The 24,917-nt window shown below is 48.9% G+C and overlaps 1 protein-coding gene across 3 annotated transcripts in view; it reads left to right on the top strand.

The window, feature by feature from the left end:
- RPH3A (rabphilin 3A) overlaps window positions 1–24,917 on the top strand; it is a 98,714-nt gene that overhangs the window by 45,841 nt on the left and 27,956 nt on the right. For all 3 annotated transcript variants that reach the window (XM_044244236.1, XM_044244234.1, XM_044244235.1), the window contains 6 exons: window positions 13,344–13,473; window positions 14,728–14,814; window positions 15,539–15,704; window positions 18,945–18,983; window positions 19,091–19,243; window positions 23,709–23,795. In XM_044244236.1, coding sequence (XP_044100171.1) covers window positions 13,344–13,473; window positions 14,728–14,814; window positions 15,539–15,704; window positions 18,945–18,983; window positions 19,091–19,243; window positions 23,709–23,795 — 662 coding nt within the window. The remainder of the gene's footprint in view (window positions 1–13,343; window positions 13,474–14,727; window positions 14,815–15,538; window positions 15,705–18,944; window positions 18,984–19,090; window positions 19,244–23,708; window positions 23,796–24,917) is intronic.

The following is a 24,917-nucleotide window of genomic DNA, read 5'->3' as shown; positions in this document are numbered from 1 at the left end:
CTGTTGTAAACAGTAGGTGCGATGATGCACGTACACGTCCCAGACCCCAGGGACACTTCATTTTCAGAAATGGAAAGAAGAAGGGAAAAAGTAGAGTTTGGAGGACAGAGCTTTTCAAAATGCATATGAGAGAGAAGCAAGGGATATAAGGAGGCCATGTGACGTGTGTGTCAGAAAGTGACATCATTGAGGAAGGCCAGGGTTAGGGAGGGAGCAGTATGTGGGTGCTCTTACAAAGGGAGGAATGGGGGGGATGGGGTTGACCGTGAGGGTGGGGAAGGGGATGAAAGGAGGATATGTGTGTATGGGGGGCTCTTGGCATAGTGGTCAGGATGACAGGCCCCTGGAGGGTCCTCCCAGACCAGGATCTCAAATGGACCCCCTCCTCCGCAGCCCCCTCCCCAGGCCCCATCTGCCTGGGGCGGCCTTTGCCAGTGGCTTACAACTGGTGTGGGCACTGAGGTGCCCGTTTAGCTCTCCACACACACTCTCGGCTGGGGTGAATGAGGATCTTGGGCAGAAAGTGGAAGTTGGTGCCTTTGGTCTGAGCCTCTGCAGAACATTTTACCAAGGGTAGGATGGAGACTGCTGCTGACAGATGACAGACACCTGCTCCAGCCGGTGTCAGCAGCACCCTCCACCCTCTGTCTGCTTACGCCGGAGGCTGCTGAAGGGGGAGGTCTGCAGGGGCGTGCTTGTGGGCTTGCATTCTTATTTTGCTTTTTAAAAGATATGCCAAGAGTGGGGAGTTCTGCAGGCAGGAGGTCTGTGAGTGTGAGTGAGTGTGAGTGTGTGTGTGTGTGTGTTCACTTCACCCAACAATGGACCTCAGCCTTTTGAAGTGAGGGATACGGGTAATAAGGGTAAAAGCTTAAAAGCAAAACTCCTCTTAGCCCTTTTCTGCCATAGCAATTACCACCAGATAACATCATTCCCATTTTGCATAATTAGTTTGACTATTGTATATCTCCCTGTCAGATTGTAAGATGACGGAGGGTAGAGGGTTTATTTATTTATTTATTTATTTATTTATTTATTTATTTTTGCCTGTTTGTTTCGCTAGTGAATTCTCAGTGCCTACAACATAGTAGGGGTGCTGAAAAATAATTTGTTCAATGAGTGGGTGAACATGGCAGACCGTGCTGCCCCCAATTACTTTAGACATAATGTGACCTAGAGGGTGCCACTTTCCAGGGAAGGCACTCTGATTGGCTGGCTTGTGTCAGGGGCTGTCTCTCATCCAATCAACTGTGGCTGGGGGTACAGCCGTGTTGTACAAACAAGGCACGTGTGCTTCCTCTGGGGGAAAATTTATGGCAGTCCCTCTGGGCAGAGCTTGAGCCTTCTAGAACAGGATAGATGGGTTCCCTACCTTGTCCTCTGTGTCTTATCATATCGCCTCAATTAGCTTGAGGGTGTGGTAGAATATTCTAGCACAGTGGTTAATTCCTGGGGCTTCTGAGTCAGAGATACCTAGGTTCAAATTCCAGCTCTCCCCACATCCCCTCTATGTGACCTTAGGTAAGCCACTTTAACCTCTCTGTGCCTCGGTTTCCTCATCTGTAAAATGGGGACAGCATTAGCACCTAACTCTTAGTGAGTGTTTAATTAGGGTGCAAAGGGTTATCGTAGTGCCTGGCATAACCCCACATTCCATAAAGGGAAGCAGTCCTTTAAAGATGAATTTGTTAAGGAAGCTCAGGTTTTGACCCTGACCAAGGCCTCCATTCTAGAATTATGCCCCGAGACTCCTGTTTGGCAAGCCCTGGAATTCCAGCAGCCCTGGCTTCCCTAAGGGGAATTTGAGAGGCTTCCAGGGAGGCTGGGGCCAAGCCCTTTGATGACAGAGTGTTCCTTTGCTGAGATGGTATGCTTTCTGCCAGAGTGGGGGAGGACAGTGCTGCAGGATTCTGGCTGTGGCTCTTCTCCTGCACTGTTCCAGCAGCCGGTGCCTGCTGGTAGCATTGCCAGAGGCAAGCCCGATGTGATTTGTGTCTTGCGATCTCAAACCTGCCCTCATTCCTGTTCCCTCCATGCTTCCCTGGGAAGAGATCAGAGCAGAGTCAGATAAAACCAAGATGACACATCAGACACAGAACAAGGCTCAAACGGGGTGCCATTGGGGCTCCCACTTCTGAACCTGGGGCTCTCAGTCAATGACCCTTTGGGACCTCAGACCCGCTCCCCTCCATCTAATAAGGCAAGTCAGGCTGATTCTGAGGATCCTGAGAATAGCTGGGTGTGTCTGATGGAGGACCATGCATTGGCTGGCCTTCTCAAAGCTAATGAGCTCTATCTAACTGTTAAAATTGCAGATGTATCTGAGAATCTTTTCGGGTTCACACCAGCTCCGTGATGTGGAAGTTTCTTTCCTATTAACTGAGGGAAAGCCAACACGTAAATGATCATCATCATACTAGGTACCATTTACTGAGCATTTACTATGTGCCGAACACTGAATCTAAAACTCCTTATGGATTAACTCTTTAACTGCTCCTCTCAACCTTGTTGAGTGGGTGCTACTATTGTCCTCCTTTTGCAGGTGAGGAAACAGGGTCAGAGAGGTGATTGGCCCAAAGTCACTTGCCCGAGGTCACATAGAGCCAAGGTATACAGTCCTGTCTGATGATCTCCAGCATTTTGCTTTTAATTCTTAGGTGTCTTTCCTAAAATCCTGGCCCCAAGTTCTTAGACTCCGAGGAACATGGAAATTTTATAAGCTCAGGTGTGAGGGGGACACTGTGCAACTAGAAGTGGGAGTCCTTTGGGGGCTGGCCTAGTGGTTTCTTCGAGTTCTCATTCACTGGTTTGAACCTCTAGATCTGCCAGTACTGCATGTTCCCGTGGCTCTCAGAGACCTGGGGAAGAATTGCCATCAGGCCTCCCAGGAGGCCCTCCCTCCCTGGGGCGCTTTGGCTAGAGTTGGCCAACCCAGGGAATCCCAGGCAAGCATCAGGCAAGAGCTACATCTCTCCTGGAAGCCTCTTTGCTTCTGTCCTGCGGGGATTGGGGGGGTGTGGGGGAGGGGGATGGTGGGAAGCAGGGGAGGGGTGTCCAAACCTTGCTTCACCGCTCAGCCTACAACCCAGCTCTTCTCTCTTCAGCATCCCTGCAGGGAGAGATGATGGCCAGCAGGGAAACTCATTAAACAGCCTCCTTTTGCCCCCACATTCCTTATTGAGGTGCTGAGTGGGATAGCAGAGTTTATTTTTCACACCCCGAATGCTCTTTGCAGGAAAGGAAATGAATTCCAGGGAGATTGCCTGAGTCATCTCTTGTTCTATAACTGTTCTATAACAGTCACCTGGAACTTAGGGTCTCGAAGCAACAGCAGTTGTGATGTCTCATGATCCTGTGGGTTGCACACTTGGACAGGGCTCTGCTGGGTGGGTTTTCTGCTCCATGTGGTGTGGGCTGGGGTCACTCGGCTGCATTCAGCTGGTGGCCAGGCTGCACTGGGAGGGCCACAAAAGCTCAGCTCCTATGTCTGTGCTTTGGTGCTCTCGTTGTGGCTCAGCCTTTCCATGGGATCTCTGCCCTTTCAGTAATCTGGCCTGAGCTTTACATGGCAGCAGGATCCCAAGAGAGCAAAGATGGAAGTTGCTAGGTTCTTAGCAGCTGGGTATGGAACCGGTGGAGCGTCACCCCTCCACATTCTCTTTGAGAGGGGAAATAGGTCCCTCCTCCTTCTGGAAGAACGACTTAGGCCCCCAGGGAAGGATGGCGTTAATGGTGGCCATTTTTGGAGACTCTACCACCTTATGCAAAAAGGCGAGTTTCATATAAGGATTGGGAGCTATCTCAGGGAACCGAGGGGCAGGAACACAGCCTGGCCTCAGGAAAGTTTCTTTTCTCCCGCTTGGTTTTTATAGCCTCACTCCCCATTCCTAGGGAAGGAAGTCCGATCAGGTCACCCATCTCTCATACCAGGGGTGCCAGGTCACATTGGCGTGGCTGCCAAGGGTGAGAAGGACGTTTGCGAGTTGGACAGACGCCCATAGGGTGTCCACCGGACTTTTCAATGTATTGACTCTGCAGTTAAACATATGCCTAGGAAAATCTGTTGGTGGTTTTTGTTTCGTTTTTACCAACTGGCTGGCCCCTCTGCGTCCTTACATTTCTTTCTGTCCAGAGCCTCTCAAAGGCATTGGCTCACATATCCTGCCTGTGCCAAGGGACGGGTAGCCGGGTGGCTTCCATCTGAGGTCATTTTCCCTCAACAGATGGGTCACCAAAAGTAATTAGGATTTGTCATTAACCTTGGTGTCCAGACGCTGTGTTGGAGGAGGAAGGCAGAGAGACACGGGGAGACCTGTGGTTGACGGACTCTGTGGGGTTCTGCCACTTCCCCATCTCCGTTCCATCATCTCCTATGTTTTTGGCACAGAATTTTTCCAAAATGTGGACAGAGGGAGAAGTGAGTAATAAGACGTGTAACCTTGGTACATTGATTTAGGTTGATATGCTGACAGGAAGCCAGACCATGCTCTCCTCTTTCAAAAGGAAGACCACCCCCACACTCTGGCCTTTTTTTTTTTTTTTTTTTTTGACCTGGAGTCCTAAGTGTAAATAGGATTCAGGGGTTCGTAAGCATTTGTGTGTGTGTCTGTATATATTTTTTGAAAAGAAATATAATAGATTTCACCAGACTTGGCAGGGGGTGTGGGGGCTCTGAACCCTCCTATGTTAAGAATCACTGAGGGATAGAACCTCAGTGTCCCCAGGCATTGGATCAGTGGTTTCAAGGGTCCTCTCACATCAATACTTTATGCAGCCTGTTTTTACAAGATGAACATGCAAGTCTTCCCAATTCCTTAAGTAGCCCAGTGTCTGGCATAAAACGGAGAACAAATGAATATGTGTTGGAGGCATAGTTCATGCTGAATGAATCCTAAACCCTAAGCCTCTCACTGAGTCACTTCGACCTCATCGCTTTCTGGACCTTATCTGTAAAATGGGGAGTTGGACCATGGGGTCTCCAACCTGGGGTTTTTCAGCCATCATACTATGTGCATTTGAGGACAGATCATTCTTTGTGGTGTATACTGTTCTGGACATTGTAGGTGATTTTTTTTGAGCAGAGTTCCTGGCCTCCGCCCACTAGATGCCTCTAGTACCCTTCCACCCAGCTAGGACAACCCCAGGTGTCTCCATCCATCACCACACACTCCCTGCTGAGAGCCGCTGCTCTAGGTCTCTTGTCAGTGGTTCACTAAAGGAAGAAGAAACAGACTTGAGGATTTTCCTGGTACCATGCTCCACATCTAGGGAAATAAAACAGTAGTTCCCTCTTACAAAGCTCCATGTGCCAGCCCTGTGCTCGAAGCTTTATATAGATTCCTTTATGTAATTTCTGTAACAATCCTATGCATGGGGCCACGTTATCATCATTCCCATTTTACAGATGAGGAAATTGATGCACAGAGAGGTTAAGCAACTTGCCCAGGGTCACACGGTTAAAAAGCAATAGAACTGAGGATTATAACCCCAGGCAGGCTGGCTCTAGGGCTAGAGTCTTAACTCTGCTGTTCTGTAGAAAAGCAAGTATTTATTTGCCAAGCGCTGTGCTAGGGCCTTCCAAATATGTTACACGTCCTTTTACCTCCTTAATATCCTCATTGAGAGACAGATTGTTGTCCTTGCCATATGGCTGAAAAAACCCAAAGCTCGGTGAGGTTCAGACACTTGCCCAGGGGCGCACAGCCTTTACAGGACCAAACCAGGGTTTGGAACTTGAATCTGTCTCTCTACTTTATCCTGTTGCCTTCTGGGGTGCGTGGAGGGAAGGCAAATTGACAAGTGAGTTAAGGGATTTAGGGACGTCAAGAATTTACAGGGTGTCTTAGATCTTCACTCAGGCTAACCAGTTCTGTCCCACACACTTCTTCCTTCAGTGGGACAGTTCCTGTCTCTCCATGGCAGTGACCCTTGTCCTCTTCCTCCCACCCCCGGCTTAAGGCCAGGCTTGGGGAGGGATTAGAAGGAGCTCTACCCATAAACACTACGGAGAAACAAAGACTTCATTCTTCTACAGGGGGCGACAACATCTGGGCAGCTAGACCTAGCCTCTGGCGCCATCTCTGCCCCTCGCACACCCTATGTGCCTCGGTTTCCCATCTGTAAAATGGGGATGAATTATGGAGCTGTTTTCACAGGTTATAGATGGCGTAAGGAAAACAACACATGTAGGGCTCCTGGGGGGTGCAGTCGGTTGGGTTTCTGACTTTTGGTTTCGGCTTGAGTCGTGATTTGGGGGTCATGGGATCGAGCCCAGCGTCGGGCTCTGCACCTGGTGAGGAGTCTGCTTGGGACTTTCTCTCCCTCTACCCTTCCACCCCCTCAAAGAAACAAAAAAATCTTCAAAGAAAGAAAGAAACAGTGCATACGGAATACTTAGCACAGCACCTGGTAACCGTGACTATTGCTGGGTTTATAATGACCCAGCTCCTTGCCTGGCATTGACAGACTTACCTTAGCTCTGCCGAATCCTCCAGAAGTCTTTCTGTCTTGGCTCCCTTGTCTCTAGCTCTGAGCTGAGGTGACCCTCTTCCCAAAGAGCTGAGGCCTGAGCAGGAATCTCATTCCCCAATCCATCAAGGAGAGAAATGAGGATCTACAGCTCCCCAGGTGTCAACAGCAATAAACAACATTGAGGATTAATGAGTCTGAAATGCTCACGTCCCACATGCTGGCCGAACGGCTTCATGATAGAGCAGCTCAGTCATTTAAGGACAGGCTCCTGAGAGACCTTGGCCATGGAGACTCAGGCTGGCCCTCCTCAGAGTAGCCATATCCCCGTTCACAGCAGAGGATCTGATACTGACTTGAAAAAACGCCAAGTTTAATAAACTTAACGGTAATAACCTCCCCCGCTGGGCAATTAGGGTGAGGGGAAAAGCTGCATGATCTGGAATTGATGGTGTGTGTGAGAGAGAGAAAAAACAGAGGGGGAGCCAGAGAGAGAGAGACAACATGACATCCACTCTCCCACTTTGTGCAATTTTTACAAATCGCATGTGATCACAGCCCACCGCTGCTCTAAAGGCGGCCGCTCCAGCCGCATCCCATCAGTGGCGCAGTATCAGGACAGTCCCCGACTGAGGACTTGCCTGCAAAGCCATCATGCCTCATGGGCAGGGTACCGCGTCTCCATAGCACCCCACATTAAGCCTATTTCCCCACGTAATCGTAGCTCCACTAGCCTTCTCCCAACATTCATCGAGGCGCTCCAGTGCAGAAGCAACTGCCTGAATGTTTCTGAGGCCAGTTTGCACCTGTTGAGGGAGCCCGGGCTTTAGGAACAGGAAGGGTCAGCCCACGATGTGGTTTCTGTCCTTGTCTGCACAAGGCAGCCAAACGGGGCTAGGCTTTCTGCGACCTGCGCTTGAGAAGGCGCGTTCTGCGTGTAGGTATGATCGCTCACGGGTCTGTGAGCGTGCACGGGTGTACTCACAGATGCACGTGAACCTGTGCCTCTAGGGGTGTGCCCGTGGATGAATGTGTTCACCTGTGTGGATATGGACCATCCATGTCTGTTTCTAGTCATCCCAGCTCCTTCAAAGGCTTTTTCAAAAGACAGATTTCCTAGGGTATAGGGAGTTTAAAAGCCACAGATTTCCAGAAGAAATAATTAGCAGCAACCATTACTGAGTAGTTATCATGTTCCAGGCATTTTACAAAAACACTCTTACTTTATTTTGGCTACAACCCTAGGAGTCAGAACTTTGTTTTCCCCGGTTTACAGATGAAAAAGAGAGGCTCAGAAAAGTTAAGTAACTTTCTTGGGGGATCCCAGAGCGGGGAAATGGCAAAGCCAAATAGGGACCCAGGCAAGCTCACCCTGGAATTGGCACCCCAAGCCTTGCATCACTGCCTGTTTCTAAATTCTGGAAGTGTGTGCATGCCTGCGTGTGTGTGTACCTGTGTGTAGGGACTCTGAGTGCCTGGAGAAGGTGTTCAGGATCCTAAGAGCCCAAAGTTTGGCTTGTCTGACATCCACAGTGAGGCATAGGGATATTTTGCCCAAACCTTGCTCTGGAGAGGAGGGCAGAAGTCTTGATTCAGACGTGAGTCGGGTGGACATGGGACCTGGGTGGCAGATGGGGCAGGAATGTGGGTGTGGTAGGCAGAATAACGGCCCTCTGCCCCACACCCCTGGATGTCCACACCTTAATCCCTGGAAACCTACAGATCTGTTACCTTCCGTGGCAAAAGGGACTTTGCAGATGGGATTAAGTTAAGACTCTTCAGATGGGATGATTATCCGGTGGGCCCAGTGTAATCACATGGGTCCCTATAAAAGGGAGGCAGGAGGGTCAGAGTCACAGCAAGATTGGAAAATGCTACACTTGCTGGCTTTGAAGATGGAGGAAAGGTCATGACCCAAGGACTACAGGGAGCTGCTAGAAACTGGGAAAGGCAAAGGAATGGATTTGCTCCCAGAGCCTCGAGAAAGAATACAGCCCTCCCAGCACCTTGACTTGAGCCCAGTGAAACCCCTGTCAGACATCTGGTCTCCAGAACCGTGATGGTGATAAATAAGTGTTCTTTTAAGCCATTAAGATTGCATTGACTTGTTACATCAGCAATAGGAAACTAACACACCGGGCAGCTTCCCGGAGCCTGCTACTGGGCAACGGGATTTCACGGCCCTCCTGCTACTGTACTCTTAGCAGTACTGAGTTAGACCCACAGGGGATAATCCTGTGGTTTCCAGAGACCTGGTCCAGCTCCACATGCAGACAAAAGTCTGGGGACTTACCTGCCTCTTTCTCCTGGACCCACTGCAGCATCTGAAACTCTCATGGCTCTGAGTGTCTCAAGGGCTCCATTCTTATGTTCACTTGTTATCTCAAAATGGGGTTATTGAGTCTCCTCTACCTAAAGCCTCTTGATGCTATCCCATCAAGACCCCGTATGGAGCAGGCACTGCCCACCCCTCCAGCCTCATCTTCCTCCATCCAGCCCATGAGCCATGCTGAGTGTGTCACAGGGCCTTTGCACATGCTGTTTCCTCTTCTTCCAAGTGCTCTTTCTTGACCTCTTTACTGGGTCAGCTCCTCTTTATGCTCAGATCTCAACTCGATGGTCACTTCCTCCGAGGTCCCTTCTTGATGGTTCCTGTCCCTCTCTTCTGCCTTCTCCTGACCACTGATACTTGTCCTTCAGAGAGCTTACTATGAGTGTGATTATGATGATCTATGTGATGAATTCAGTAAGGCCCAAGCCCTCTCTATAATGCCAGCTCCACTCAAGCAGGGACTCACCTGTTTTGCTCCCTCTTGGGTCATCATTGTCTGCTTGGCACATGGCAAGCACTCCATAAATATCTGAATGAATGAGTAGCCCATCTGCTTCCATTCGGATAGCAAGGTCAGACCAAGTTGGGAATCCACTTCCCACCACCTCCAGGGCTGGTCCGCTGGGACCCAAAAGAGGAGACGTAGACTTTCTGGTGCTTCTGGAAGTGTCCTGGGAAATGGGAAACATCACAGAGTAAGCAGCCGCTCCCCTTAAGCACCCAGCCTGGTGATGGATGGGTTTCCTGGACGCAGGGCATGAGTGGTAGTCGTAAAGTTAATCGGGCATGTAAAGACATAACTAGAGAGTGACAGGCACGTACGGTGTCCAGCTAATTGGGCTCTTAATGTGGAGGCATTAGACAGGCAAACAGAACAGGCCGCCGAGGCAGAGAGGGCCTTCTCTTCGACATGGAGGGACCTTCTGTTTCAAGACGCCATGGGAAGTTGTGGCGTTTCAGCCTCAGGATCTGAGACTCCCTGACTGGTGCCCGTGGGAGGAAACTTGAGCTTCACCTCGTCTAACCCCCTCACAGTAAAGTCTGGGAAAAGGGCTCCCAGAGAACAGAGGCTTTTTAAGGTCATTGACTGGAGAGAGAGAGAAGGTAGGATTCAAACCACGTCTTTTAACCCTGCCTTCCTGGCTCTCTATTTTCAAAAATGCATTTTCTCTTCTAAAATAAAGGCAACACATGTTCGTGGTGGGAGGTTAAGGAAGCATATGGGGAGGCCAGCTAATCGGGTGCTGGAGGACGGAGGGAGACAGAGGCATTAAAGAAGCAAATTTAAAAAAAAAAAAAAAAAGGAAATAAACGTTACTTATAATCCCACCACCCAGTGATTCTCACTGTGAATATTTGGGTGTGTTTCCTTTCTGATTCCCCCCCCCCTTTTTTTTTGGTCATGAAATTCGTTGCACGTGTTCCAAACCCCAGTTTGCACCCTGACTACAGTTCCACATCCTGGGTTTGGGGGTGGGGGTCTTTTTCCTCCTTTAGCATAATAAGGAGGACAGTCTCCCATGCAGTTCGCCCTCCTGCTCCCTTTCTTCCTTCAGTGATTCCCCTGTGGCTAGGAATTCAGCAGCATCAGAATCACAGAGGGAGCCGCCCTGAGACTCAGATTCCCAGACCCCGCCTCCATCCCACAGCATCACTGTCTCCATGCTGCGCGCTCTCCCCATGTGATCCCCAGGCGGATCCAATTTTGAGAGCACCCCCTCCACCCCTTCACACCCCCATCCATGGCTCCCCAAAGGGCTGCTCAGGGGGCTTCTGCAGACCCATAGCCGACAAGGTGGGAGGAGGGGCTCCATGCCTCCATATCCTTTTTGAACGCACGGAGGGTTGCCAGCATCCCTTGGGGTGCACACAGGGTACTCCTGCCAAGACTGATAAGAACACACATTCCTTCTGGGATAAAGAAGCCAAAGTGTTTCATCACCAGGATAAAGACCCATCGGTGACCCGCGGGCTTCCATGATGTAATTTCGATTTAGGTTCTTGCAACGTTTCCGTGCTAAGTTTATGACCTTTGGCAGTGGCAGCTGTCCATGCTGAGGTCCTAGCACCAGGGGCTGCAGGGAGGGTATCCACACGAGTGGGCTGCAGGAAAGATCTTGGAGCAGAGAAGGAAGGTGTGCTCGTCCCAGCCCACACGTGTTTCTGTCCTTATTGGTCTCTGCCGAATTCATGAGTAACAGGGGTTCCTGAGCTGAGACCTCGGAATAATGATCTTAAATCTGTTGTTTTCCCGTGCCATTTGCTGTACTGATAGGAGCTAATGAGACTCTCCCCATATAAGGCCTGTTCATGGGGCCTTTTGGCATTTAGGAGTGAACGGTGCAAGAAACAAGCATCTGGGTAGAGGCTTAAGAATGTGGGTTTAAACGGTGAGTGAGTCTGTGGCCTTGATTTTCCAAGAGAGGCAGGAAAGCCTCTGAGACTCCTGAGTAGAACGCACTGTGGTTTAGAATTGGGTCATCTGGTCTGGGCTGTCTTCCTGAGGCTTGACCTGAGGCGGGAAGCCAGAAGGGTTTCATGGAAAGCAGCGATGATTTCCTGACCCAGAGAACTAGATGCTCCCCCTCACTGAGCAGCCCCAGGCCAGTCTCTCACCCTCTCGGTGCTGGGGGCCCTGCCCTGCTAGAGTAAGAAGAGCAAACAAAATCTCACCATTTCCTGGCTAGGGCAGTGGATAAAGGAAGAAATAGTAAAAGAGGAAAATGTGTACAAGGAAAGTGTCATCATAAATTCACCATGCCCTACTTCCCATCAACTCGCCTCATTGTCTCATAACATTTGATAATTCTACGATATTGAAAGGCATCCTGAAATTTACGTGCTCTGGACAGCTTCAGGCCGTTTCTTTAAACTGTAGCTTTCCAGAGAGAATCTAATTCAACACTCTAAACACACAAAAGTGATAAATGCAGACATGCTGTGGATGAAGTAGGGTTTCTGGGCCCTCAGAATCACCCCGTCCCTCCACTCCAGTGCGTGGCCCCTAAACTGCCTCTAAGGAACCCTGGGGTGCCATAAAGCACAGTTTGACCACTGCTGATTCAGCCCGACACCTTCTCTTTTACAGATGAGGAAACAAGTCCAGAGAGGCAAAATCCAGGGCCAAACTTCAGATTTCTCAACCCTACATTGAGGGCTTTTCAGGGAAACAAAATGACGGGGCAGCTGCGGGGTGTCTTGTCCTAAGCTCGGGCAAGTGAGAGGCAGAGGGATGGAACCAGCCGGGGTAACTGGGTGTGTGTAACTTGGTGCCTACCAATGACTGAGGGTCTCCCTCGGTGTGGGGACTACAAGGGGGGTTGAGCAGAGTGGATATCAGACTGCTGAAGAAGATGCCTGTGGCTCTGCCTGGAACAGAGCGGCTGGGTGGAATTACAGTTAAGAACAGGGACTCCAGACAGACTGTGCCTGGGTCTGGATCCCAGCTTTCTCCATCTCCCACTGGGTGACTGGTGTAAATCACTTAACCTCTCAGTTTTCTCACTTGGAAAATAGGGACAAGAATAGTGCTCAGCATAGTGTGCTGCTGGAGGGACTCGTTAAGAAGATCCAGGGGAAGGGCTTAGCTCTGCACCTGGTACATAGTAAGTGCTCAGTAAACACCAGCAACTGGCATTCTAGATGGATGTTCTGCGACCTCAGGCTGGAGCTGGCGCCTGGTGACTGCCCCACCTGTCATCCTATAGAAACAGTTTCTAGGGAGAGTACAGGGAGGGAGAGGGAGGAAAGAGGAGGAGGAGGAAGGAGAGGGTCGCTCTGACTCTGCGCATCCAGCCTCCCGAAGCAGCTCTGTCCGATGTGGGTCACAGTGGAGGCTCTGGGGGCCTACAGGCTGCTCTTGGCTCCTCCTGGGGCAGAGCGGCTCTCTGATGAATGAAGCACAAAGGGAGAAGCTGCTATTTATAACACTGGGAGTCAGAGCGCTTGGAGGGGAGGGCAGGAAGAAGGAGGCCCTGTGGGGAGAGTCTGCAGCAGGTGGCTGCCAGGCCGGGCGGCCAGAGATCTTCTAGAGCCTGTGATTCCCAAATTTTCTTCCAGCAGTTCTTATGCCCATGGTGCCCACGGGTGGGATCCAGCTCATGGGGGGAGTGGGGACAGGGTCCAGCTGCATCCTGGGAAGGGGAGCAGGTGTGCTAGGGATGGGGATAGAGAAGACCCACGATGATGAGCAGCTGCAAGTAAACTTGGAGATGCCAATGAAGACATCCAAGTAGATACACAAAGCTGGAGCTCAGAAGGCAGTTTCCCTGGAGGAGGTGACAGGAGACAGAAAAAGTCTAGATCAGGTGCTTAGCCCAAGGTCAATAGAAGAGATGGATGATTTGGGACATGGGTCTGCCGTGGTCTGAACACGTATCAGAATTTCAACTACGTGTGCCTTATTTTGGGGAAGGGTCCAGCAGTCACCATCAGATACTCAGGAACCCAGGACTCAGAGAAGGGAGACCTCAGCTTGATACCAGGGGAGATGCCAGTGGTCCCTGGTCCTGTAGAGCCCTCCTGACTCTGCATTTGCTTCCAGGCGCCTGGTGGACCGTCTGGAGAACATGAGGAAGAATGTGGCCGGGGATGGAGTGAACCGCTGCATCCTGTGTGGAGAACAGCTGGGGATGCTGGGCTCCGCCTGTGTGGTGTGTGAGGACTGTAAGAAGGTACCGTCACCCTCCTCTCCCCTGCTTCCCCGCTCATCTCATGCACGGGGCCAGACCTGGGCTCGAGCCAAGCCCTGGGTCTTGGGGATGGAACTTGGATCCTGAAGCGTGGTTACCAACATATATACTCCTTTGGAGGTGCTCCCATGCCTGACTATCTTCTAGGCAGCCCTGATTCTGGTTCCTGTCCGAGAAGATGCTTTGACTCTTCTGTCCCCTCGGACCTCAGCTCCATCCAGGGTGAACTAGGACTTGAGCTATGGTTAAGCCTCCAAGTGTCCTGGTTGTGGCTGAACGAGTTATGTATCAGGCTCAAAAGCATGCTGGGCAGGTGTCTACACTGTGTGTACATGGAAGGTCGACCCAGCCTCCTCTTACCCTGGCTTAGAAAGCCCCTCTCCGGCCAAGTTAGAGCCATTGACTGGGCTTCTTGAGCATTTTTTCTTGAAGGGGAGTCTTCTCTGCTCCCTCCACCCTGCACCTTCCCCTCAAGCTGTCGGCCCTTGACAGTTCCAGGACAAGGATACAACTATCCTTGGTTCTGCCCGATTCCCAGGAGAGGGATGCGGGGGAGCACCTGAGCTGGGAACATCCATAATGTCACTTGGCATCTCCTGCTTGGGGTCCCCCTTAGCATTTAGAATGCAATACTGGGGAAAGTTTATCTAAGCTAAAACACTTACCTGCTATAGTCCATGAGATAGCAAAAGCTTCATGACCTATTGGGTTTTCCTTTTTGTCTTGACTGTCAGGCAACTCAGCCAAAATATAATGTTCAAACCATCACACAGTCATAGCTTTTATACGGATAACTTTGTTCTCTTCAGAGAGTTGAACCTGCAACCACAGGCCAGGTTAGGTCCAATTCATGGGGAAAGAAAGAAGAACCAGTTTAATAAACAAACAAATATATGGGCCTCTCCACTGGGAAAATCAGGTCCACGATCTCCCCTGTGTGGATGCTGAAAACTCGGACCCCACAGGGACTCTTGGAGAACTCAAGAGAATTTACTCATCCAGTGCTGCAGAGTGACTCTAGTTCTTGTTGTTGGAAAGCAAAACTCAGACTGGAACTTGAATCCTAATTGGCCTTGGCCCTGGGAGGGAGGTGAGAAAGAGAGAGCTCAAGCTCTTGACATCCATCAAGAGAGAATGGGGCTCAACGGCCCTTCCTGGTCCCTTCGCCCCGATCGCTGGCAGCTCAGACAGAGCCTGGCATGTCTGAGTGTGCCCTGGCCTATATTTTGTCCCCAGAATGTCTGCACCAAGTGCGGAGTGGAGACCTCCAATAACCGCCCGCATCCCGTGTGGTTATGCAAAATCTGCCTGGAGCAGAGAGAGGTGAGTGCATTAGTCCCATCTGGCTTTGGGGACACCCTTCCGTGTGAGTCCAGATCCCTCTTCCTCACTGTAACCAGGGGAACAGGGTGGCAGCCGCAGGCTGGGGAACCGGGTAAGGGATTGGTACAGAGGTGCCAGCTCAGCGGTGAACGCTGGCAGAAGAGTGATGTTTGAGTGAATTTCTCTTCTTCCCCTTCCGTTGACTTTTCTCTTCCTAGAAGTAGGGAGTGTACACATTTAGGAGGTGGAAGGCTTGGAGTCCGCTTACGGTCTTTCCACTCTCTTGTGGGGTAACCTTATGGCAGTTCCTCACCTTTCTGACATTCAGCTTTCTCCATCAAGAAAATGGGTATACTTAGACCCAGCTACTGAGTGTTTGGGAGATAGTATGTGAGTCACATAGGAATTGTGACAGGCTCTGTACTGTGGGCAGGGAACAATATTTTTTTTTAAAAAAAGATTGCATTTATTTATTTGACAGAGATCATGAGTAGGCAGAGAGGCAGGCAGAGAGAGAGGGGGAAGCAGGCTTCCCTGCTGAGCAGAGAGCCCAATGCGGGGCTCCATACAAGGACTCTGAGATCATGACCTGAGAGGAAGGCAGAGGCTTTAACCCACTGAGCCACCCAGGTGCCCCCTGCAGGGAGCAATGTTAAAAACTGGTGCTTGTGGAAGCAGGACTCTTAGTGCTTGGCCGCCGTGTCTTCATCCTGTCTTCCCCTAGGTGTGGAAGCGATCCGGAGCATGGTTCTTCAAGGGCTTCCCCAAACAGGTCCTCCCACAGCCTATGCCCATAAAGAAGACCAAGCCCCAGCAACCTGTCAGTGAACCTGCTGTTCCTGAGCAGGTCACACCTGAGCCCAAGCATGCGGCCCGGGCTCCAAGCCGAGGTAAGACAAAACAACTTCTCCTTTTAAGACCAAGGACACATCTTGGCTAACTGGTCTACCTGGAGCATGTTCTGACATCATGTCTTGTGTTTCCACCTAGCTGGTGGACAGCTGGCCTCAGGGCTTGGGTTTAGGACCCCTTTGTGCTCTGCGCAGCTCAGAGGAAGAACCCTTTTCAAGAAAGCAGCCCAGGAAACCAGTTGGAGCTTCCTCAAAAAGTCAAAGATAGGGCTATGCTACAATCTAGCAGTCGCACTACTGGGTATTTACCCAAAGAATACAAAAACACGAATTCAGAGGGGTACACGCATCCCAATGTTTATAGCGGCATTGTTTACAGTAGCCAAGATAGGGAAGCAGCCTGTGTCCACCAATTGATGAATGAATAAAGAAGACATGGTAGCCATAAATATAGAGATACACAATGGAATATTACTCAGCCATGAAAAAGAATGACATCATGCCATTTACAACAACATGGATGGAGCTAGAGAGTATAATGCTAAGTCAGGCAGAGAAAGATGAACACCGTATGATTTCACTCATATGTGGAATTCCAGAGGCCACAAGTGAGCAAAGGGAGGGAGAGAAACCAAGATAAAGTCTCTTAACTGTAGAGAACACACTGATGGCTACCGGAGGGGAGGGGTGGGGGATGGGTGAAGGAAGTGACGGGGATGGAAGAGGGCACTTGTCATGATGAGCACAGGGTCTTGTGTCTAAGTGTTGAGTCACTATATTGTACATCTGGGATGAATGTAACCCTGCATAGTGAAGTGTGATACAGTGGCACTATCGTAAAGTATAGTGCAATATGGTAACACTGTTGTACAATAGTGAAATTAAAATAAAAACTTTTTTTTAAAGATTATTTATTTATTTATTTATATGACAGACAGAGATAGGCAAAGAGGCAGGCAGAGAGAGGAAAGGACGCAGGCTTCCTGCTGAGCAGAGGTCCCGATGTGGGGCTCGATCCCAGGACCCCGGGATCATGACCTGAGCTGAAGGCAGAGGCAGAGGCTTTAACCCACTGAGCCACCCAGGTGCCCCTAAAAACTGCCTTTTAAAAACTTTTTAAAAGGAAAGGGTCGCACAGGGAACTCTCCAGCAACGCCAACACCTTTTGTTGTCATCTCTGATGGAGTATTTAGAGGTTCCACAGAGGTGGAAATTAAAATTAGAAACTGAGAGACTCCCACCATTGTGGTACACACTGGAGCCTGAGTGGGACTTGCTGGGAAGGCCTTCCTTGCCCCTGCGACTCCTGCCAACCGTCAGCGAAGCATCTGAAATTGTACTAATTAAAAGTGAAAGATGAGTAAAAGGGAAATTACTAAAAGGAAATTACCATGGCTATAGATATTATCATCCTTATCCAAGTAATATTATTAATTAGTAAAATGAATGATAAAAGGGAGAGGCAAAAAAATAAAAAAGAAGGAAAAAAGCAACTCTAATACGAACATGTTTTAATTGCCTGAGACCAGTAGGCTTGAACAGACGAGGCTTCTGTAATGACGTCAGTGAACACTAAGTGATAAAATCTGGTCTGAATGTCAGTTCTGGGGGTCAGTGCCTGCAATGCTTCTGAAAGGTAGGTTGTAGTCGAAGGTCTCAGAGTTGAAATGTCCTACTGGGTGTCCCATAAGATGAATTCTCAAGGGGTCCTGTACAGTGCCTGGCACTCAAAACAAAATCCTCCAGACGCTTTCTTCCTGATGTGGCCCAAGTCAGGTCTATTCCTTGCAGAGAATTACCGAATTCTCAACATACACCACGTCCCCAGGGAGCCCCCAGTCTAACCTCCGGAACAGCCTTCTTCCCAGTTAAGCTTTCCCCTCTGTAGACTGGGAAGACGGCACAGCCTCACCGTCAAGATCTGGGACATCTGAGACCGGGATGACCCAAATCTCAGTTCTAGCTCCACGAGTCACCTAGCCCTCTGAGACTCTCCTCGTCTGTGAAATGGGGTTAATAACTCACTGGGTTACTGTGAAGATTAAATGAGATACTAGATGGTAGGTGCTTTGCAGAATGTAGTGCTTAGTAAATATTAACCAATATCGTATAATGTTAAAGACACAAACACACACATCGATAGTATGAATGAGCTTATCAGATAAACTCTGGACAAAGCAAATAACTCCCAAACCATTCATATCACTAGAAAGAAAACATCACCAGCATTGCACGGTGACACATGAAAAATTATTGGTGGTAGCATCCAGTGCTGGTGAAGGTGGGGGACATGGGTACTTTACAAACTGTTGGTAAGACTATAAATCGTCTCCAGGCTCTCGGAAAGTGTTATGGCAGAATTTATTAAAATTCAAAGTGTACGTCCCATATGATCAGGCAGTTCCTCTCTGGGAATATATCTAGCAACAATCAAAGGGCCAATATAAACAGATATTTGTGTAAGTGTATTCACTGTATCATTATTTATGGTAGCAAAACCCCTGGAAAACCCTAAATGTTCATTAATGGGATTGTTTAATGGATGATGGTACAACCACACCATGCTATAGTAGGCCTCTTTTAAAATCGAATGATGGAAATGTGTATTATAGATTTGGAATGATGCCCACGATAGAAGCTTTTGATACTCTTTTAACAAACCCTTATTGAACAGACTCTGTTCTGTGCCCCAGGACTACAGTGTTAAGTGGAACAGACAAGATCCTTGCCCTCAAGCAGCTAAAATTGTTCTGGGGAAAACAGATACTCGACAAACAGCACGGCCAAATACCACGTAATACCAGATAGTGATGGGGTCCGGAGGACAGATGAAGCAGGTGAAGGGGACAGGTGTGGCAGGAGGCTCCGTTTTGGATGGAAAGGTCACCGAAGGGCTGTCTGAGGAGCTGGTAGAGAGGGCTTATGGAACATTTGGGAATGTCACGTGCAAAAGGACTTGAGGTTGGAGCATGCCTGGTGAGCCCTGGGGAAACTCAAGCGAACAGAGAACATTCTAGAACAGTTTGTATGATCATTGGCTAACGATCCCAGTTTATTCTTTTTAAAACTTATGCGTGCTCACACGGGCTCATGCATGCAAAGGAAATCATGTGAAATAGTAAATGGGAGCTACATCCCAGGGGAAGTTGGGAGAGGGGACTTCCAGCTCATTTTATAAAAGTTCCTGAGAGTGGCAGGAACTTTGTGCGCTCCTTAAGTGAGGGCTCACCCAAAACCGTAAAACAAGGGCTCCCCCATCATCTCTCTCTCTCTCTCCAGGTGACACTGAAGACAGGAGGGGCCCAGGTCAGAAAACAGGTGGGTCCTGCTGACTCTGTCTTGTATTTTGGGACAGGAACCCTTCTATCCTTCTATCCCATCCCTCTGTTGCCCTTTCTCCATTTAACGTGTGATTTCCCCTCCAGGTCCTGAACCAGCCTCCGCACCCGGGCGAGGAAGCTATGGGCCTCCTGTGCGCAGGGCCTCCGAGGCACGCATGAGCTCAACCAGCCGGGACTCAGAGAACTGGGACCACGGCCACGGTGGGGCTGCCGGCGACTCCAGCCGGAACCCAGCAGGTAGGAGACATGGGCAAATCCAGACAGGCTTCCTGGATGAGGAGGAAGGAATCCAAAGGAATGGCGGTGACAGTGTTTTAGTCCATGTATTCTGTATTTATTGAGCATCTGCTACGTGCCAGATTAGATGCTGGAAAGACAACTGAGAAATAATTCTGCCTCTAAACAGATGTGTTTGGTAATATCTGGTTCCTGCTCTAATGCCAACTGTCAGGAAAAGGTAGGGGGATTTGCCCTCCTCCCTGGAAGCCCTGAGGAAAATGCAGCGTGTCTCTGAGCAGAGTTGAGACACTTCCCTCTCACAGACCCACTCAAGTTCTTTATTTTCTTGGCCAGTGGCCTCTGCTGTCCATGAGACAGGGTTGGTCGGCATGGCCAGGATGTCGCTCATACTGCTCTTGGCTCACTGGTGCCCAGTACCTCTGGCTGTACTCGCGGGGGATTTATTTGCCAAGAGTGCCCACTGGTGGGAGTCCTTGATTCATGGACTTTGGGAAAAATATCTGCTGGATGAGAGAGATCAAAGCTCCCTGCCTCCTGTGGGATCCCTTAGAGCCACTTCATTTCCTTTTTAAGCAAGGACATGAGACTGTGTCCAAACTTGGGTGGGCTGAATATTCAGGTCCCATATTGACCTCTGGCTTCTCTTCCTCAATAGTGGGTCTGCAGCTTAGACCCATAGTCCCTCTTTTTCTTCTTGGCAAGAGAGCTGGGCACGTACCCTGTGCTTAATCCACTGTGCACACCCCCTAATGAACCTGTGATTCAGATTCATAGAGAAAGGAGGATTTCTCAGCTCTGCAACATCACGGAATATTTGTTGTCTACTTACTATGGGCCAAATGTTGGCCCAGGTTCTTCTCATACATCTCCTTTAATCCTTGTCACAGCCCCAAACCCTGTTATGAAGACTTCTATTATTCCCATTTTACCAGTGGAGACACTGAGCTCAGAGAAGGGATGCCACTGGGCTGAGGTCACACAGCCGATCATTGGTTCCAATGGAAATTAAACCCATGTCTGTCCAACATCAAAGCTTGTGCTTGTTTTTCTCTTCTGGAGGTGAAGTCTTTATTAACAATGCTTTTTAAAGAAAGCATCTTTTTAAATGGTGGTAAAATACACTTAATATTAAATTTACCGTTTTAATTACTTTTAATAGTAGCATTAAGTGCGTGCACACTGTCCTGCAGCCATCACCACTAACCAGCTGCAGAGCTATTTCATCCCCAACTGAATCTTTTACCCATTAAACAATAATTCTGCATTCCATTTTCCCCCAGCCCCTGGTAACCACTAGCCACTATGGATTAGCTTATTCTTGGCATCTCATATAAATAGAATCAAATAGTATGTGACCTTTTGTGACTGGCTTCTTTCACTGAGCATCCTGTGTCCAGGGTTCATTCATGTTGTGGTATGTATCACAATCGGGAATTCCTTTTTAAGGCTAAATAAGATCCCCGTGCATGGATAGACATTTTGTTTATCCATTCATCTGTTGATTGATCTTTGGGCTGTTTTCACATTTTGGCTATTGTGAATAATGAACATTGATGTGCAAATATCCATTTGAGTCTCTGCTCTTAATTTGGGGGGATAGGTCTATGCCTAGAAGTGAGATAGCTGGACCATATGGTAATTGTATGTTTAATTTTTTTAGGAACCATCCATTCTGGTTCTAGAGCAGCTTCACCAGTTTACATTCTCACCAGAAATACACAAGGCTTCCAGTTTCTGCACATTTTCACCAACATTTGTGTAGTGTGTGTATGTGTGTACCCATCCTAACGCATGTGAATGGGTATCTCATATTTTTTATTTCCATTTCCTTGATGATTAGTGACGTTGAGCATCTTTTCGTGTGTTCATTGTCCATTTGTATATTTCCTTTGGAGAAATGTCTGTTCAAGCCCTTCACCCATTTTTTCATTGGGATGTTTGTTTTATTATTGTTGAGTTATGGGAGTTCTTCATATATTGTGGATATTAATTCCTTTGCAGATTTATGATTTGTCAATATTTTCTCCTGTTCTGTGGGCTGCCCTATCACCCCATTGATAGTGTCCTTTGATGCACCAAAGTTTTAAATTTTGATGAGTTCCATTTTTCTTTTGTTTTCTGTGCTTTGGGAATCATATTCAGTTACTCCAAAGATTTATTTATTTATTTGAGAGAGAAAGAGCATGCAGTGGGGAAAGGCAAAGGGAGAGAGAGAATCTCAGTCTCACGAACCTGAGATCATGACCTGAGCCCTGCATGTCCCATTCATTAATCCTGACACCTCCCGGTGTCCCCTTCTTTGCAGATCTGGGACATGGAGTTAGTGCCCTGGAATAAACCAAAATCATCCTGCCTTTTCTTTAAGCTGCAGAGTTTTGTCTGGGCATCAATAACCCTTTCATGTTGGTACGCCCAAACTCCAAGTCCAAACTCCACCTGCACCAGGAAGCTCTTCCCGTCCCCCTAGCCAAAGGTTGCCTCTTGCCTCCATCCCCTATGATGCTTCTTATTTACCTCTATGGCCATGTCAGTTCAGTGTCAAGGGCACAAACACCAGAACAGAGACTGTGTGGGGTCAGATCTCAGTTCTACCACCTGCCAGCTGCATGTTCCCATTTTACAGATCAAGACAGCAAGCTTTCAATTATTGTAAAATGAAAAGAATGGCAGTAATCAGTCTTATCTTCTGGGGTTGCTGTAAAGGGTTAAGTGAACTGAAACCTCACAATGGTCCTTGTAAAGTTCTCGGAACATAGCCCGGCATGCTGTGGGACCCCAGGGTGCATGATTATTCACTTTCTACCTCCTGGGACAGGTATAACATAACCTGCCCCAGGTTATTTTTGGAGTCAGACGAACATGGTTGAAGGTCCTAGCCGCTTCCAAGCTAAGTGACCTCAGGCACGCTTGAACTGCCATTTTCTCTACTGCAAAATGGGGACCACACATGACTTTGAGTTCTGAGGGTTCCAGAAAGCAATGCTTATGGCCTGGCACATCTGAACCACTCAGTGGATGTGGGCTATTACTGCTGTTTTATAAACTCATTATCTCAGGGTCTGTCTCCTTCCTCTGGACCATGAACTCTTAGAGGAATTAAGATGGGTTTTGTCCATCTTTTCTAGGGATTGGCTCTTGGTAGACATTGAATGAGCGAGTGAGTGAGTGAATGAATGAATGAACAAACACATGAACAAGAACCCAAATGAACAAACCACAGTGCTACTGCAGGACCCCAGCCAGAGGTGGTAAATCACCTTCTGTCATTAGCATTCAAGCATCCTTCCAGCAACAAAGAGCTGAATTCAGGAAAGGTGGGATCCAGACCAGTGAAATACACGAGGACAGAGCTTTCTTCCAGAAATGTCATACCTTCTGGATGTATGTACACAGGAACTGCTGTGTACAGTATCCCCTTTGATCCCCCAGTAGCTGCGCAGGAGACAGTAGCATCTGATGGTCTCAGGCAGAATCTTGAGACCAAATGCTTGAATTCAAACCCTGGCTCTGCCATACCAGCAAGGAGACATTAGTGAGCTCCTTAGCCCTCTGTGTCCAGCCTCCCCATTTGTAAAATGGAGATAATAAAGCACCCACTTCATGAGGTATAGAGATTAAATAGGTAATATGTAAAGTCCCTGAAACATGGAACATGGTAAGCATTAAATAAATGTTAAGTCGTTATTATCCTATAGACAGAGCTGTTGCCTCCATGAGACATTTGAGGTTCAGAGAAGGTGAATGACCAGCCCAAGTCACACAGTTTATATGAGAAGCTGGAAGCAGAGCTAGGTCTATGTGAAAATGGAGACCAGAGTCAACAATAATAATATTTAGGGCACCTGTGTGGCTCAGTGGGTTAAGCCTCTGCCTTCAACTCGGGCCATGATCTCAGGGTCCTGGAATTGAGCCCCGAATCAGGCTCTCTGCTCAGCAGGGAGTCTGCTTCTCTCTCTCTTTCTGCCTGTCTCTCTGCCTACTTATGGTCTCTCTCTCTTTCTCTCTGTGTCAAATAAACAAAATCTTTTAAAAAAACCAATAATAATATTTAGAGTTTACTCCATGCCAGGTGCTATTCTGGGCCCTTTGCTTGTACTGTACCATAGCATCTCTGTGCAACCCTAGGAGGGAGGTACTGTTATCCCCATTTTGCAAATCAGGAGACAGAGGCCCAGAGAGGGCAAGACACTTGCAGAAGTTCACACAGGTGGAGACAGAATCATGAAACCTTTGCTTTTTGCCCCCCGTGTCACTGCTGTGACTTGCACAGGAGGTCTGAGTGTTGCACAGAGAGAAGGCACGGAGAGGAGGAGGGGGTCTGCACTCAGTTCAAACCCAGAAGGCATTGCCTCATGCCAGCAGACCAGTTCCAGGCTTCCTCCTGCTTCCACTCTGTGTCTGCATGTGTGGGTATGTGTGTGCGCACGCACAGAACAAGACAGGTTCTTTTTTTCCCCTGCAGGTTTGCGACGAGCCAACTCTGTGCAAGCCTCCAGACCCGCCCCCGCCACCATGCAGAGCCCCGCGCCGCCCCAGGCCGCACAGCCAGGTACCTGCCGCCTGCCCACTCAGACTGTCACTCAGCTGGGACCCCGGTATCTCCTGTCCTTGCTTCCAGAGCCCGCCCGGCTTTCTGCAAAGCCACAGCCACCACCAAACCCTCAGCTCTGCAAAGATCCTGACCATGAGTAATCCTCCAGGTGGGGAAGATGGGCACAAGTGAGAGGGGACCAACGGACCCGCGTTGACAGGCTTCTTCAGGCACTGTCCCTCCCTTTCACAGTCCTTACCTCATGCACCTGCCACCTGCCCTCTTACTTCACATCTTTCTTGAAATCGATTCACTTGAAAAACGCAATGGAGAGAACTTGCTATCGCAGACTCTCTCAAGGAAGTGCTGGGGACCGATGCTCCCAGAACAGCAGTGTGAGAGTCAGGAGGACATGGTGACCAAAGAGATGAGTAATATGGAAAAATCCATACAAATATGGATTGCATAAAGCAGTAGCAATAATGCCTGACTGGTGCAGTTAACATTGTGTTATTTTAAGAGGAACCTGTAATAGTGCCATAAGTGAGAACCCAGTATCCCATGTCCTATAGACACGGAGCAGTTGGCTAGGGTTATCCTAACAAAGTATCACGCACAGAAAAGTACATATATTCAGTAAAAGTACAGATATTCATAGTCTCACAGTTCTGAAGGCCAGAAGTCCGAAATCAAGGTGCTGGCAGGGGTGACTCCTCCTGGAGGCTTCAGGGAGAAATTGCTCCACGCCTCTCTTCCAGCTCCCGTTGGCCCACAGCTTCCTTGGCCGGTTGGTGGCCTTCTCCGTGTGTCTTCACACCATCTTCCTTCTACGTACATCTCTGTGTCCAAGTCGCTCCTTTTTTTAAGGACATAGTCGTCTGGTGTTAGGGCCCACCCTGATGACCTCATCTCAACTTGATCGTCTGCAGAGACCCTCTTTCCAAATAAGGCCGTGTTCAGAGGGACGGGGGGTTAGACTTCAGCATCCTTTGGGGAATTCAGTTCAACCCATTGCAGGGGGTAATTATAAAAATTAATGCAATGAAAATAAAGCCGTGCAGTGAGACTGTCCTTATGCCAGCCTGCTGAAGGGTCTGAACCCAAGGCCTGTTCTTTTTTGCTCAAAAGGGAAATTCACAA

The sequence above is a fragment of the Neovison vison genome, chromosome 3, assembly GCF_020171115.1.
Source record: "Neovison vison isolate M4711 chromosome 3, ASM_NN_V1, whole genome shotgun sequence".
In the NCBI taxonomy this organism is placed as follows: Eukaryota; Metazoa; Chordata; class Mammalia; order Carnivora; family Mustelidae; genus Neogale; species Neogale vison.
Note: the sequence above shows the minus strand (reverse complement) of the source record. Positions and strands in the feature narration are given on the sequence as shown.